This window comes from Benincasa hispida, chromosome 2, assembly GCF_009727055.1.
Source record: "Benincasa hispida cultivar B227 chromosome 2, ASM972705v1, whole genome shotgun sequence".
In the NCBI taxonomy this organism is placed as follows: Eukaryota; Viridiplantae; Streptophyta; class Magnoliopsida; order Cucurbitales; family Cucurbitaceae; genus Benincasa; species Benincasa hispida.
The window spans coordinates 34,606,674-34,621,777 of NC_052350.1; the positions used below are offsets into that span (position 1 = coordinate 34,606,674).

Here is a 15,104-nt window from a genome sequence, read left to right on the forward strand (position 1 = left end):
ACAAAACGTTTTTGTAACCAACTACCAGAAAATTGAAGATTATTTTGTTTGCATTCGTTACTTATGTAATCCTTATTTAAAGAATAAACCAACATCGTCATTTGGTTGAACCTACAAGTTGGCAAAATATGGACCATACCATTCAAATGTGTTCTTGCTAATTTAGATTCTAACGAGATAAACATATGCAACAAATAGTGTAACCACCTTATATTAAAAATAGCTATTTGAATATATAAATATTCCTACCTTTTGAATTCCATCTTATCACAAGGGACTCACGTTTTAAGTTTTGTAATAGAGTTTTTTATCAACGATGACCATGTTAAAAGTAATCACGTCGGTTTTTCTTGGGATTCTCTTCGTTAACTTCGACATGATTGAGATAGCAAATGCAGCTGATCACATTGGTTATGATCCTATAAAAGGCGATGTTAGTCCTGGATGCAGTGTAAAGCATCCTGAACTGTGTATATTAACTCCTGCAAATCCATATAATAGAGGTTGCAATGCAATCAATCGCTGCAGGGGAGGAAATGATATTATAGATGGTCAAGAAGAAATTTCTTTTGAAGGGGATGCATCCACTATCCCGGCTACAAAACACAATCTTGATTGAATAATTGATGTGATTCATTATTCATTTATATATTTGTACGAATATTTTATATCACTTATTCGTTGGATCATCGAATTTTCGCCAACTTTATTTGTGTGCCATTTGTTGTAAGTACACATGAACGAATAAATATATTTACTTTTTGAAAAATATACTATCACTTTTCTTCCATAGGTGGATATAAATATTTAGTAATTAGAGAGAAAGTGGGCAGTGTAAACTACACGAAGAAGAAGATGAACAATGGTCTATTATTTTTTTTCATTTTTCTAGATGCTTCTCGAAGAGATAACGACTTATGTTTATACACACACATTTAATCCTCTCCTTCCATCACATCCTAATTCCATATATTTGATATATATATTTTATATTCCTTTTCTTGTCCTTGTAAATATATACATTTAATCCTCTCCTTCCATCACATCGAACTTAAATGTCTCATATCACATCAAATCAACCAATTCCAACAATAAATCTAATCTAAAATTCCATAACTAACTCAAGTCTGAATTAATTCTTCCAAACCAAAATATTTCCAAATTTAAAAAATCACATACCACAAAGATCTAAGTTCAATTATTTTAACATAATAATTCAATTTTACATCGCAAAAAAATTAAGATGCCTCAACTAATTAAGCTAATAAACTCAAATTGAATTAACTCAACATAATAATTCAATTTTGGACTAAAAAATATAAAATGTACCACAAATAATTCATAGTGATTATTTTAAATTTAACTTGATATTTTTGACGTCACAACACAAGAAAGCATAGCAGCGCTACGATGTTTTATATATTTTCACCCTTGCACGCGAGTGGAATCATCTGATGAGCATAACAATTAGCACGACAACGATGAGTGCTTATGCTAGGACAAGAGCGTAGCTACGCTCTCCTCAGCATTACAACGCTCGGCTGCTGTCTATAAATATTTTATGACTTTTAGGTTAAAGACATCATGATTTCCAGCCTGTTCATCTGTTTTTCCCTATCTAACTTTTCCCTCTCTCAATCATCGCCTTTTTAATTTTCATATATTTCATTGAAGATTCTTGTCGCTAGTGAGTGGCTAAAGTAATTTGTACTTGAGGATAGGAATTTTTTAGACAATTGTTCTTGAAAACTTGTATTTTCTGGGATGTAATTGTTGTAAACTCTCTTGAAGTTTTGATTATATTTACTTTGAAGCATTTTGACAGGCTTGATAATTCTTGATAAATGATTCTTTGTATGCAACGTTCATTTATCATTTGCATAAACGATGAATTTAGTAGCATGATTAGGGAGTGAGTGCTGAATTAGAGGAAATCCTTGAACTTTGACATTCGTGAACTAATTAACTCAAAGAGATAAATCACATGTTCGATTTGGGTTTTCTAGTCTATCATTTATCAGTAATAATCCCTAATGAACTTAATGTAAATTAGGATAATTTTCTAGGCTTCTTTGGTTCAAAATAATGTCAAAGAATTTAGTTCAAATTAGATTCAATCTAGTTTGATAATTACAGATGTTTAGTTATTAGTTTCATTAAATGATTGAGTGTTTATTTGCAAGTGCCATTGATTTCTAGTATTTAATGCGCAAAAAATATGTAGAATATACTCCTGTCGCCGAGTAATTTTCCTGATTGAATTTTTAAAGAAACATCTCATTGTTCACTTTATTTCCTTGAAATTTACCTTCCATTGTCTTTTTATTTTCTTGAATGATCAACTACAGCCCCCTCCCCCCCCTGCGACCGTTAAATTTGATAATTATGCTATATAGATCATAGATTCCCTATGAGACAACCCTTTCCCACTAGCCTACAAGCTCTCGAGAATGGTAAAATATCTATTCGTTATTAGTCCCGGCAGGCTTCGAACAGTGACTTCTAAATAAGCCCAGATTATTTATGAAAAAAATATCAAAATCCCTTATATATTGCTAGTTGAAATCTCAAAACTCACCGAAAGAACCTTTTTACACCTTAAACTGCTACTCGATAGCATTTTAAAATCCTTTAGATATCCCATCTTGCAGCAAAATATTATGGGTAACATTAATTGAATCAATGTGTTAAACCCGGATTTTAATTTTCCTACTCAAGCAAGAAATTAAGGGAATTAACTAGGTGAAAGTTAAATCTTATGTTAAAAAGAAGGAAATTCTAAGTGTTTAAATAGATTTGTTTAGTAGCTTTGAGATAAGCCTTAACTAGTAAAAGTTTGGCTAAGTATAACCCATGTGCTGGAAGCTAGAAAAATGGCTAAGTATTTGTCAATGTGTTGGCCTTGTGCTAAGTGTTGGTGTTGTGCCATGCATTGGGCATGCTCATTTGAGAGGTTATTTGGGCATTGAGGGAAGCCAAAGTGTTGCCAAGAGGAAAGGCTATGCGTGGACAAGCATGAAGCAAACAAAGTCTTGAGAGGCTACCAAAGCATGCGGCAGCCTCAAGTGTGCGCGAACATGGGCGTTGGGCATTGGAATTGCGCACGCTAGGCGATTGTGTAGCAAATGAGCAGTGCTACACGATGAGGCAGGTGATTGTGTAGCAACAAGCGGGTGCTGGACGATCGTGTATCAATGCGCGGAGCTAAGCGATGCGATAGGCAATCGTGTAGCAAATGCATGGAGCTCAGCGATGAGATAGGCGATCGTGCCGCAAGGTATGGCGCTAGACGATGCGGAGAGTCGCGCTAAATGATAGCACTATGCAATGGGTGATAGCATTAAGCGATACGGTGTTGGCACTGCACGATCGGCATCGGCGCTAGATGATGACGTTGGGCAATGGCGCTACGCGATGGGTGCGGGCGCTAGACGATAGCCGTGATGCACTAGACGATAGCCATGATGCGCTAGACGATAGTTGTGCTACACTAGACGATGGGTGTCAGCGCTACACGATGGGCATAAGCGAGATCTACACGATTAGTAAGAGTTGTGCGGTAGATTGTGTGCTATGCGGTAGGTGCAGGTGCTATACAATGGGTTGTGCATTGGATGATGAGTGGCAACATTACTAGACAATGAGCTAGGCGATGAGCGGAAGAGCTAGATGATGAGCTAGTCGATAGGACAAGCCATGGTGAGTGCATGTTGAAGTGTCTATGCGTTGCTAAGGCTGGCGGTACATAAGGTTTATGAGGATAGTGTGCGTTGGTCTTGAGCAAATGACTAAAGGACGGTGGCAAGCAACAAGGACATGCTAGCGTTAGTCATAAGAGATGCATTAGCAAGAGGCTAGGCGATGGTAAGATAAACCATGAGGCTTGGTGATGTGCTATGTGCTATGGACATCCGAGGGCATGTGGGCGCATAAGATAAGGCTTGAACAAATAGTATGCATTGGAAGAGTGTTGGTCATAATCCTAGTTTAGTGCATAGGACAAAGTTAAGCCATGCGAGAGAGAAGGATATACGACCAAGGACTTGCAATGTCTCGAGTTTAGTATAGCTCAAGTGATGCATTGATAAGGGAGCCATGGGCTGATAATGGCTAACCGAGAAAGGGTTAAGTTTAAGTTAGTAGTGGGTGGACTTCATGCAATGGAAGGTTGCATGAAGAGGACAACTCAAAGTAGGAGGTGGATGCACCAAAGAGCTTGCAAACCAATTAGTTTAAGTTGGATGAAGGAGAAGTTGGCACTTCAAGCTGGATGTGGCAAGGAGCAGCGTTGGCATAAGGAAGAGAGGACGCTTGGACATGCAGCCAAGTAGGAGGTGTCATCCTTGGATAGACTTTAGACGCCTATAAATAGAGCCAAGGACTTCTCTTCAGATCATAACTCGAATTCCCTTCAAAGGACATTAGGAAGAGTTTATGAGGGTCGATTGGGAGGAGACTATGCGTTGATGAAGGCATGCATACGTTGGTAGCAAGACCATGCATTGGTCAAGTGATTCCAAGAGGAGGAGATGCTGGTGGACAGTAAGATCTAGAAGTAGCATCAACTTGACACGAGCAATTCTCCAAAACTACTTGTGCGTTTGGAGTGATTTCAAAGCCACTAAAAAATTGAGAGAGACTAATTTTCAAGGTAGGACTACCAGAGAAGAAACTTCAAGGAATCAGGCTGGAGAGTCAGGAAAATACAGAATGGTCGAGCTCTCGGGTAATCTTGGGCCAGTCTTAATGATTTGAGGATTCTGGCCAAACCACGAGGAGTTCTGAGCTAAGATTTTAAGGTTTCAAAAGGGGAAACCAAGAAAACTTAAGGAACTTCGGAGAGGACGGTTCCTAACCAACCAAGGAAAGTGGTTGTTCCATCGTTTGTATGGTTGATTTCTATATATATATATACTGTCTCTTATACACATCTAGATGTGTATAAGAGACAGATATATAATTATATATATAGGTTGTACTTGAAATATTGGTAAGATCAAGAAATGTGTTTTGTCTGGATTTGATTGTTGTTGTTGTCACAATGCGTGTATATTTGCATTAGGAAATGGGATTTATGTAGAATTGTATCAGCAACATTGGAAGCACAAGGATCATCTAAGCACTCTAATTCACTAATTTTTGCAAAATATAAAGCATGCTCTTGTAGAAAACAAGTGAGTTTCAAGATATACCTCTTGTAGAACTACTTCAAAGCTCCTTCTCCAGCTGTTATCTTCTACGAATCTTGTTGCAGACCACCTCAAGATCTTTCCCACTATTCTCTTGGTGCTCTAGATTGAGTTATGGGACTCAAATCCAAGCTTGAATCAAGGGATGAAGAAGAAAAGCTCACAACAGTAACCTTGGTGATGTACCCTTTCTTCAACTTGAATTTTCTCTAAAATTCTCTATAGATTGCATGCCCAATTTTCACTCCAATCTCTTCATTATATTGCAGATCAACATGAAAAGGAGAGAGTTTCATGAGTTTCAGCTCATGCTTGGAGAAGACAAGACAAAGAGAATGTTATTTGTGTGAGCTACTTAGGTGATGGATAATGGAAAACAACATTTTCTATTTTAGTGTTTTGTTTTTTTTTCTCTTTTCCAATTTTATGTCCAAAAATAGAAATTTGATTTTAAAACTGAAAAATAAAATTAATTTTAAATAAAACTTAATTAATTTAATATCAAATATTAAATTTATTTTTACATAAATCCATCATTATATATTTAAATAATATTTAAACATATAAATCCTCCGATTCCGTTTAATTCTCAAATTAAACACGTAATTATATCTCATATAAGTACTAATTCCCTTAATCCTAATTTGAACGTTTCAAATTAACTTATCATGCTATTCTAGAGCTAGTCCGTTACGAGCTAGTAGGGGGACCTTGCAGACCTACAGATCATGGGCTCTAACGAGCCAAGATTAATTGGATAAACTCATTAGACCAGATTAATCCCCATTCATTAACTAATGGGTCACTCCACTAAAGCCCATAGTTGCACTCATCTCACTATAGATAGATTATGTCCACATGATTTAACCATAATCAGCAAGTCGACCCTTCACAGGTTGTTCCTAATAATGGTTGGGTCAAATATCTATTTTACCCCAGAGATTACGTCTTATTCCTCAAGTCCCTATTGATCGTCTAATGAGCAACTGGTTTGTAATCCAATCACTAAACCAAACTCTCTCAGCCCAGTGAGAGCGTAGGACCCCTTATTCAAGACCTGGATACATTACTTAACAGAATAATCTTTCTCCTATCACTAAATGGGGCAGGCGTGAACTCTGTCTTGCACCCTATGTCCTCAGCTATCTATTCGGTCTTACCCTTAAAATGGGAATCTTATTGAGCCGGCACTGTTGAGCCAACCCTCAGCTATGTAAATCTAAGGGCAATCCTGAATACATAAGAGTTCATAGTTAGCTCAGGATTAAGATCGAGTTACCTAGGTCATCTAGGTGAAATAGTCAGTCTTATACAGTAAACAATGTTATAAAGTAAAAGTGACTTATTTCATGGTCCTGTGAAGGACCCTCCAGAGTTGCATTGGAGGAAGTGGTGGCAGAGAAGCAACCGGAAGTGGCTGAGGAGAAGAAGAAGAAGATTAAAGAGAAGAGGGATGAAAGAGATGAGCAAACCCATCGAATCAAGGCAGAGAAGAAGATCAAAGAGAATGGGGTTGAAGGAGATGAAGAGGCCTGGAAAAAGAAAAAGAAAGAAATAAGTGAAAGAAAGGAACGCAGGCGAGAGGAAAGGCGCCTGAAAAAGAAGGAAGAGAGGAGAAAGAGGGCTGAGAGCCCAGAACTGGATGGAGAACCCACCTCCGTAAGGGGGGACAAGGGGGAGTCAGCGCAGCTAAAAGAATTAGCGCAACCTAACACTTCGCAAACGGTTGTGACTAATGAGGGAGAAGATGCATAAATCACCTCCTTGATGCGGCGTCGCAAGGAGAATGCGCCGCAAGGGTCAACCATTGACCCACTAATTTTGATAGATGCGTTAGAAGAGCAGGAGAGGAAGAGAAAAGAGAAGGAAGAGAAGCATGAAAAAATGTTTGGGGCATAACTAATCATCGCAGAAGGTAGTCGAAGAAGAAAATTACAAGATGAGGAGGTGCGCCATTACAAGATGAGGAGGTGCGCCACAACAATGAGATTTCGGCAGAAGAAGAAAAGAGAAGGCTCAAAGAGGAACAATGCATTTTGCTGGCCTCCGAGCAGTTTGAAAAAGAATTTGAAAAAGAAGTGAGAGAAGAGGAAGAAGAAGAAAGGAAGAGAAAGGTAGAAGAAGAAAGGAAAAAGAAAGAGGAGAAAGAGAAGAGGCGCCGAACGAACATTCAACGCTTAAGAGAAAAGAAGGGCAAAGAACTTGCTGAACGGGAGAAGTTGGAACAACGCAAGGAGAGGGAAAGGAAACAAAGGCAAGAATCCTGCCTTGCGTTGACCTAAGAAAAGGGCAAAGTAGTTGTAGAAAGTAGTGAGCCCACGTAGGTTAAGGGTCGTCCATCGAAGAAGAGAGAAAACGATGATATGCTGATGGAGATGGGATTTTTCCTCGCGCCAATGCCACTACCAGACCTGATTACGAGCATTATAGTAGAGCATGGATGGGAAAAATTTTGCCAGTGCCCAGCCATCGTCATTCCAAAGGTAGTGTGAGACTTCTATAACGGGCGGCTACATGGCACCAAGAATGTGGTGACCATGAAAGGGGAAATGGTGTCTTTTAGCGAAAAGGACATCAATGAACTATACTTAATGAAGGATAACCCAGATGCACTGGGTAACAAACTCATTGATGATCGTACCAAAGAGTAGATGAAAGATGCACTTTAGACATTAACGCAACCGGGCACTAAGTGGACGGTTTCCCTAAAAGGCATCAAAACCCTGGCGTCCAAGACACTGCTTCCTGAGGAGCGGCTTTGGGTATATTTGGTTAAACGCCGGCTGATCCCAACAACGCATGACAAAACAGTTTCAAGGGATCGCATCATGGCCGCATACTGCATTGTGCGCGGCATTCCAATCAATGTGGGCCAGTTGATTGCAAGACAACTTCAAGCTTTGGTGGGGCATATAAAAGGTCAGTATTTCTTCCCATGGACGGTCTCAAGCTTATGCCTATCACTGGGTGTAAGTATTGAGGAAGAACCCATGCAAGAGGTTCATGGCCTCATAAACATCATGATCCTGAGGATGCTTCTCAAAGACTCCCCACATTGGCTCGAGCTCGCATTAAAGAGGCCCACCATTAATTTAAATGCGCTGCAACAACCCAGGCCAAAGAAACAGTGCATAGATGACAAAGGAAAGGAGAAAGTCCAAGAATCACCAACGCAAGATCAAGAGACCTTGGACCCTTTGCCTTTGTTAATTTGCCCTTCAAGCCCTCCCGCACAACCTTCTTCTTCACTTCCCGAGCACTTCACCAACCTTCTCCTTGCCTCTGATTCTCCAACCGCATATTAAGTAGCCCTATCATCACCTTCATCATCACCAAAACTTTCCCCACCACCACCACACGTTGAAGATCCGTGCGATTTGGGTGAAGGCACCTCTACCCAACCCCAAAACGATGTTGGTAAAATAGCACAGGCACAACCCACCATGCCTCCTTAGCTGCTAAATTAGCCGATATGCGAACCCTTCTTGCCCAACAACATGAACTCTTCTCCCAACAACAAGACTTCTTCTGCCAAAGAATAAATGAGGTAAACGAGCGAGTAGTAGACTTACATCACAGTGCTGCGATGACCAGACAGGTGATGATTAATATTCAACGCAACATCTATAAGATCCACCTGAACCAGAGGCAACTAGTGGAGCGCAACCATAAGTACTTCAATTTCTTGACTACGTATCTTCATAGTCCCATGGTGCCTCCGCATCTCCAGTAGGATCTACACTTTGAAGAAGCCCCTCGCGTACCTCACCAAAACCCTCCACTGGAACCTCCTCCTCCTCAATAAATTACAATTTATTTTTAATTGCGGTCATTCTTTTATTTTTACTTCAATTCATTATTTTTCTTTGTAAAGAAGCTAAACCTTTGATTCTTTTTACATGCAAGAGTTTTGTATTGCGATATTTGTAATTATTTGTGTAATTAGTTAATTTTTAATACAACTGAGTAGCAATTCTCTCCATATGCCTTAGCCTCTTCGTCATCATCCTTTGTCAATTTTTGCGATATTCTTGATCTTTTATTTTGCGTTATTCATTGCGCTGCCATGATGTATGATATGCATACACTTAGTAACATTTCCCACACTTTGTACTTTACCTTTTATCTTTCAAAATTCGTAGCTGTAGCACTACTTTACCTTTTATCTTTCAAAATTATGCTCAAACCTTCTTTTCAAAATTTTGTCTAAGTGTTTGTCTATTCTGTCCAAACAACGCAAAGAGGACCTTGCGCATCTCTAAATTTGGGGGTGGGGAAGGTCTGAGCAGATGAGATCAAAGTGATGCGGTCATTAGGAAAATGTGTCCATTATTTCTAAAAAAAAAAATCATACAAATCTCCAATGTTAGCACAAGGGAAATCCCAAAAACAATCCCAACCTGATAAGAGTTAAGTCGTGAAAGGAATCTGCTCGTAGTTGGATGTTCGCATGACGCCCGTGGGAGCAAGCCAAAATGAAGGTGGGTTTCTAAGACCGATGCAATATGAAAAGAGAAAAATGAGAAAAATAAAAATAAAAGAATACAAGAGAGAACTCCTCTGGAAATCATGAGTTAAAAATTGAGATTGGCACACAACCGTAGTTGGATGTTCGCATGACACCCATGGGAACAAGCCAAAACGAAGGGTTGATCAACAGTCTCTGATAAATGACGCAAAAATTTGACCACCACATACGGACGCATCAAGTTGTTTTTACAAGAAGAGGTAAACATTCTTTTTAAAACTAGAAAGGAACTTTTGAGCAGAGATTTGTTGAATAGAAGAATAAAGTAGGGCTTTGTTATGAATTATCAAGGATAGAAGAAAATTGCGTTGTCAAGTAATATTGCCTAGGTGGAGCATTCGTAGCAACCAATCGGCGCAAAATTTAGGATAAGAATTGAGCATTATCAAGCATATATCTAAATTTGGGGGTGTGATAACTTATAGAAATACAAATTATTTACTGTTTTATTTAGATATTGCGGCTAAAAGGAAGAAAAGTTGCGTCGAAAGTATGGAAATTGGCTAAGAAATGCAAGAATTATAAATTTTCATAAATACACCCACTGACACCAATGTGATGGTAGAAAAGGATGTTTTAATTCTATTTTGCAGGAAATCAAGTCACCGCATGTGTTCATGACTCAAAGATGAAATGAACAATGCATCTCCGTTGCATTACGCCCGTCAATCAATAATGAAAAGACGATCAACGCAATGATGGTGCATTCGACAATCAATCTAGAGCTTAACATCAACTACATGCAGTAATAAAAAATAACACCGCATGCGGGCAAACGATCAAAGATGTAAAGAGCAACGCAATTGTGGAGGATTAAGACGCATGTACAGCTAACTGTTGTGCATTTCTGATGGGATTGATTGCGTAACAGAAGGAATATTCACTCCACCATTTCAGGAATTGCCTTAATAATAAAGTGGGGTCCACAATGCAAAGAGTCAAAGCTTCGCCTATAAATAGCCTATGCAATTCCATTGCAAGATATACTTGATACGAGCATATTTGATATTTGAATACTGAGAGAGAGACTGGTCTGAGTGCCTGATCAGAGTAGATCTGGGAAGAATTAAGAGACAAAGCCGAGAGGTGAGTCTCCGGGCAAAGAATCCTTTCAATCCCTGCCGTTGAAGCTCTGTACGAAGGTCACTTCTACCAGACGAGCAAGCGTGAGAGGGAAGCTCTTCTCTCCATTCATTCCATATGTCGGGAAGCAAACCTCTGTCCAGATCTGTGTCAAGATGTTGACACTCTTCTGTATTTGTTTCTATCTCTTTTCATCACTTGTACTCATCTTCTTAATCTCTATCATTCACACCATGTATTAGATTCTTAATCTTAGTATTAATTGTATCGATCATTTCCATTATCATCTCTCTGCCTATTTCCGTTCATCCACGATTCACTTTCTCCATGATGTTTTCTTAATTCTCTGGGTAATTAGTAAGAATTAGCAAGTAAATTAATCTGTGTTAAGGAAATAATTATGTTTAGCTAAAGCATGCTAGATGACATCTTCACCTGTGAGAGCTGAAGTTAAGATGCTATTCTGCCTATCGAGAGAGGGTTGGAAGAATGCGTTAACTAAAGCGAGAAGTACTTCCAGAGATGGGAGCAACCTTGCGTTCATCACGTTCATCCCTGTTTCACCATAGAGATATGGGAACACAGCTGATCACCGAGAGGTGTACGCCAAGGGAAAGCAGAACCTTAATTACATCTTTAATGCAATTAACTAACTTGCGATGTTTTTACTAGTTATTCTTTCTATTTCTGATTCATCCATAAAGACTTGCCATCGCATACCACGATCTTTGTTTCACAGTCGGTCTCGAACTTAGTATCATGTATCACCTATCTTGTATCTTGTATCATAATAGTGTAGGATTTACTTTTATCGCACCTTTATCATATCAACGCATTTTACATTTATCGCACTTTAATTTCCTATACAAACACACAATCTTTATTAATTGTAAAATCGGTCGCATGTATCACGAATGTAACACATTAACGAAAAAAATCCCTGTGTTCGACCTTAGATTACTCTAAGAAACTTGCATTGGAACTATACTTGGTTTCAGCACAAGGAAACTTATGACAACACATTACTCCATAGCATACTAAAAGCATATAGTTAACAACGCATACATTTAGAAGTAGTATCGCATAAAGTGTGCATGAGCAATTACATAGCATAAGATCAAATTTAGCGTTACATGTTTATGGCAACATGAGCTTGTAGCACATTATCATGCATGCACAGCACAGTGCAATTCCAAGTTGTCAACTAGTTTTCTAGATGGGGCTCACTAAGTTGTAATATTCGTGTATGAACAATGCTGCAAAACCCTGTAATGTAAATGTGTTAAGTTCTGAGTTAATATGTTCATATATTTATGATATGTACGTATTCAGTGTTTTGAGGAAAATTTAACAGGTTAGATAGGCAGTAAGTGCCAGCAAAAGGGTTGGTAACTACTGTAATCACCATTCCATCCAGGTTAAAAGGATAATCTGGAGCGGAATGTGACAAGTTGGTATCAGAGCATAAGATTTTGGGAAAAGAGAGAAAGTTCATGCATGAGTCTAGGTCCCTTAATGAAAGTTCCTAACATATGTACTACATAATTAGGAAAGGATGCTGAGAAGAAGTGGCATGCAGAGCAGTCAGACAGCAGATGGGGACCCTGACCCTACCTTTAGAAGTTCCGATATTCGAGGGAATCTAGATTTTAGTGAAGGAAAGGTAAAGACCTGATAAATCAGGAAACGACTTCAGATAGGGAGTCGAGGATTACGCAGACAGGAACAGATCCTCAGTTAAAGGACAGAATATTTAACAGTATCGCCAAGAGGTTGGCGGAAAGTGTCGAGTCTGTTCTGGCGGATTCAGAAAGGAAGAATGATACTGAGCTTCCGCAAAGTCAAGAGGTGAGAGTTCTAGACCTCCATTTTTTGGTCAGGCAGTTGGGAAGAGACAGAGAGCTACAAGTCAGCATAGTGTAAGAAGGAAGAAGCCAAGACCTGTGGTTAGTATGGGTGATAGATCAAGGTTTTGGCATCCTACCGAGCTAGTAGCTAGTACGAGTAAGAAACCTTTNGCATAGTGTAAGAAGGAAGAAGCCAAGACCTGTGGTTAGTATGGGTGATAGATCAAGGTTTTGGCATCCTACCGAGCTAGTAGCTAGTACGGGCAAGAAATCCTTATGTACGAATTGTGGTAAGCATCATCGAGGGACATGTTACAGAGGGAAAAATGTATGTTTCTAGTGTGGACAGGCAGGACATTTTAAGAAGGAATGCCCCCAGCTAGGTCGAGGAGTTCAGATAGAAAACATAATGACTTTACAGATGGTAGATCAGCCTAGTGTTTCAGAAGCCCGACGAAGGGTTTCAAGAGAAAAAAATCGAGAAAGGGAGCAGGTCGACCTTAGCGATAGGGCAGGTTACACGAAGTGACCCACTAAGAGACAGAAGAGTCTCTTGATGTTGTGAATGGTAAAGTAACTTTATGTACCAGTATATTTATGAAATAATTGTTTATGGTGCTATACCTTTATTTTTATCTAGCATGTTGCATTGCTTGTAGAAGGATTGTAGAGAGCATGTCCCTAAGTAGTTATTATTATGCTGTAGAAAAGTTGTAATAGTATAAGAATTTTACAGGCTCTGGGGTAGTTATTGATAATTATAGTTTATAAAGTGATTCCATTAGATTTCCTAGTATTGATATCACTCTAGAGCATGGATTTCCCGAATAAATATTACGACCGTATGGGTTGTTTTAAGAATAGATAATGTTCGAGAGATTTGGTAGGCAAGAGACAGTATTTGTTGGAAGCAAAAGAATACTTCCAGTAAGCTTAATATCAACAGTGAAGGCTAAGAAGCTACTAAGTAAAAGATGTGAAGCCTATTTAGCCCATGTGACAAGTTGTGGGACCTGAAAAACTTAAGGAGTTAGAAGTTCAGTTGCAGGAATTAATAAATAAGGGTTACATTAGATCTAGTGTGTCACCTTTGGAAGCACGGTCTTTTTATCAAGAAGAAAGACGGTACTCTTAGTTATGTATAGATGATAGGTAGTTAAACAAGGTGACGATCAGGAACAAGTACCCATTGCCTCATATAGGTGATCTCTTTGATTAGTTAGAGGGAGCCACAATTTTTTCTAAGATAGATTTGAGACCAGGTTGTATTTCTTGGACTTGTGGTTCCAGCAGCAGGAGTGAGTATGGATCCACAGAAGATTGAAGCTATAGTGCATTGGAAAAGACCCACTAATGTCTTTAAAGTACATCCTTGATCGGAAGGAACTGAACCTGCAACAAAGAAGATGGATTGAATTGATCAAAGACTATGACTGCTCAATTGAGTACCACCTTGGTAAGGAAAATGTTGTAGCTGATGCATTGAGCAGGGAATCCTTGGGATCCAAAGTAGTCCTTTGATCGGTATCAGGAATGTTACTCTAAGAGTTCAGGAGTTCTAGGGTCAGTCTATCAGTAGGTCAGTCAGGAGGATTGATTACTAGATTTCAGGTAAGAGTTATTTTGATGGAAGATCTTAAGCATGAATAGTTGAAAGATCCTGATCTCCAGAAGCTTGCAGAAGAAGTGAGCAAGGGAGTAAGAACTAATTTTTTAGTTAGGAGTAGATGAAATGTTGGTAAAGGAAGGAGGAATGTGTGTGCCTAACGTGTTGCAGCTCAGTTCTGCTTACTTCATGCGTCCAAGAAACACCAAGATGGAACCTTGAAGAGATTGTAGTGGTGGCCTACAATGAAGAAAGGCATAGCTGAGTATGTAAATCGATGTTTGATTTGTCAACAAGTGAAACCTGGAAGGCAGAGGCCAGTAGGATTACTCAATCCACTACCAGTACCTGAGTGGAAGTCGGGAGTCACGCAGGTAAACATAGACTTTTCACTAGAAATAGAATGTGTAGCAGGTTTGCTCAGAGGTTGGTGGCAAACGTGAAGTCTATTCTAGTGAATTCAGGGGAAAGGGTGTAATCTAGAGGAAGTCCTAGTCAGATTAATCCTAAGAGGAGGGGAAAAGATGAGCAACAATGAGCTCAAAATGTACCAGGGATACGTTGAGTATAAAAATAAGGAACATAATGGTTAGCAAAAGACAAAAAGGAAAAGGTCCAGATTTGCTGATGTTCCAAGTAATAGCTCGAAGTTTGAATTATGACTGAGCTAGGGACTAGTACAGTTAAGAAAACTTTATGTATAAAGTATGGTAAGTCATAGTTGGGAAATGTTATAGTAGAAAGAATGTCTTCTCCCAAATATGGATAGAAAGGACATCCTATGAAGAGTGCCCTCGGTTTGGTCGAGAAGTCTAGTTGACACAAATATTGATTTCACAGCTAGCAAGTAA

General features: G+C 39.0%; 1 protein-coding gene across 1 annotated transcript; it reads left to right on the forward strand.

Annotated features, from left to right (window-relative positions):
- Positions 1–3,327: 3,327 nt before the first annotated feature.
- Positions 3,328–6,944, forward strand: LOC120072058 (protein PXR1-like). Its single transcript, XM_039024477.1, has 2 exons — positions 3,328–3,418; positions 6,553–6,944. The coding sequence occupies exons 1-2, from the start codon at positions 3,328–3,330 to the stop codon at positions 6,942–6,944; spliced, it is 483 nt and encodes a 160-aa protein (XP_038880405.1).
- Positions 6,945–15,104: the final 8,160 nt, after the last annotated feature.